We start from the raw sequence: 2232 nt of genomic DNA, 5'->3' as shown, positions 1-2232 counted from the left end.
TCTTTCTTAGTTTTTCTTTCTTTTTTAGCATGTTTCTTTCTATTTAATTCTTTCTTCTTTTCACTAAGAATCATTGTATCTCTAATTGTTTTTGTATGCATTAATTCTTTAGGAAGATGAATATGATTTGCTATTCTTCTAATTTCTGGCATGTCTTTATATTTCTTTTTTAATCCATTAAGATAATTAAGTTTGGCAATTTCTCTTTTATCTTTAATTTTAGTTGATTCACTTGCAAATGCTTTCCATATTCTAATATTTCCTTCATCAGACCCACTAAATATATAATGACCATCTCCACTATAACAAACATTAAACACTTTTTGCATTCTTTGTGTGTGATAACAATCTCTTGCATATCCACACCATTCATTATAAATTCTAATACATTTATCATATGACCCTGTAGCAAATTCTCTTCCTGTAGGTGAATAATCAACTGTAAGTACTGGTCCAAGATGTCCTTTATGAATTGTACGTGCTTCATTAAGTCTTCTTATGTCATATGTATAAAGATTCCAATCATCACTACATGCAGTAAACATATATACTTGTTGTGGATTCCATGATAAATCATTATATCTTCTTACTCCATAAACTGTTTTAATTGGTGTATTTGCTCGAAGATCAATTAATATAATACTTCGATTTCCTCCTGTTATTCCAACAACATTATTTTCTGTTGGACTAATCTTACATCCTAAAACTCCATCTGTTTCTGTATCATAATGTTGTACAATCTCATTTCGACTAAATGTCCATAAATCAAGTCCTTCACTTGTTCCTGTACAAAAATCTTCTGTTTCCCTTCTTGTATCAATACATGAAAATGGTATTTCATGATTATATGTCATTAATGGTGCATTTACTTTTGCTGGTTTACTATCTTCTTCTGTAGAAATTGATAATGGCCATAATTTACATGTATGATCTGTTGAACATGTAACAATATATGGTATTTTTGTTGTAGAAACACTAATTCCTTTACAAACTGTGTCATGTGCTTGAATAGTATACAAACATTGTTTTGTTCCAACATTCCATACTCTTACTTCTCCATCATATCCTCCACTTGCCATATATGATATTTCATTTCCTGTTCGAGTTATACATGTTACTCCATCTGGATGTCCTGCTAAATTCCCTATAAATGGTTTAGCAAATATTTTATCTAATTTTGTTGCATTTAGTGCTCGTTTATATTCTCGTGCTTGTGCAAATGGATGATCTTCTTCTTTCATTGATCGTTGAACACGTGCTAAATCATTTGGTAATTCTTTGTATTCTGTAAGAACATTTCGTGTAATTAATTTAAACTTTGTGGGATCAAAACCTTGTGGTTCTGTCATTTGATTTTTCTCTTTCTCTCTTTCTTTCTCTTAAAACCCTTTTTATTTTTATAATCTTTAGAAATATTTTTCTTTATCTCATTTTCATTAATTATTCACTCCTATTTTATATCTTATTTATCCAATCTTCTTTTCATTATCTATTTTATTTATATTACTCATTGGTCATTTTCTTTACTCCTTTTGTTTCTTCTTATTCTCTGATTGTTTTCTTCTTGCTTATAACTCATTCCATGTGTGTACTAGCTCATTATTTAAGAGTCTTATTCCAAATTAGCATGTGTTGCATTATGACTATTCAATGAATATTTTAACAACACAATGACTAATTGTTGTGTGTTTTGTAATAACAGACTCTTATAGTAGTCAAGCTTGTTTATGCAGATAATTGTTCAGATAAACTCAATCCAATAAGAATATAAATATGTAAAGAACAATAAAAGTACTTTTGACTAATAATTTATGAAGAGATGTTTGTTGGTGAAGTAGATAACAATGAAATTGATTGTTATGATAAAAAAGAACGAAGAAAAAGAAAATCAATGATTAAAAATTAGTGAATAGGATAGTATTGTTAAACGTGTGAATAAAATAGAAATTCATATTTCTTCAGTTTATTCTGTATAAAATAATTATTAGTTTCATCACAACTTATAGATTTTTATATTATGATTAAACATTTTACTACTTCATTATTACTTTATTTATGCATACAAACAAGTGATTGTTCACAAATACTTTGAATACTTTTATTAATAACACAATCAATTCTTGTGAATAAACAAATTAAGCAATGTCTCATATTACATTTTATAACTCAAACAAATAACCACAAAGAAGTTTTTAAATAAATGAACACATGAGACATATTGTTAATATCATG

At 27.5% G+C, this 2232-nt stretch overlaps 1 protein-coding gene across 1 annotated transcript; it reads right to left on the bottom strand.

The window, feature by feature from the left end:
• Positions 1–64: 64 nt before the first annotated feature.
• ENU1_006020 (WD domain, G-beta repeat-containing protein) lies at positions 65–1349 on the bottom strand (the record flags this gene model as incomplete). The annotated part of the gene is made up of 1 exon (XM_008856549.1): positions 65–1349. A coding segment is annotated over one exon (1285 nt), but the record flags the coding sequence as incomplete, so codon positions are not given.
• Between the last annotated feature and the right edge of the window lie 883 nt (positions 1350–2232).

Source organism: Entamoeba nuttalli, assembly GCF_000257125.1.
Source record: "Entamoeba nuttalli P19 unplaced genomic scaffold asmbl_2031, whole genome shotgun sequence".
NCBI lineage: Eukaryota > Evosea > Mastigamoebida > Endamoebidae > Entamoeba > Entamoeba nuttalli.
The sequence above is the reverse complement of the archived record's forward strand: the minus strand, read 5'-3'. Positions and strand labels throughout refer to the sequence as shown.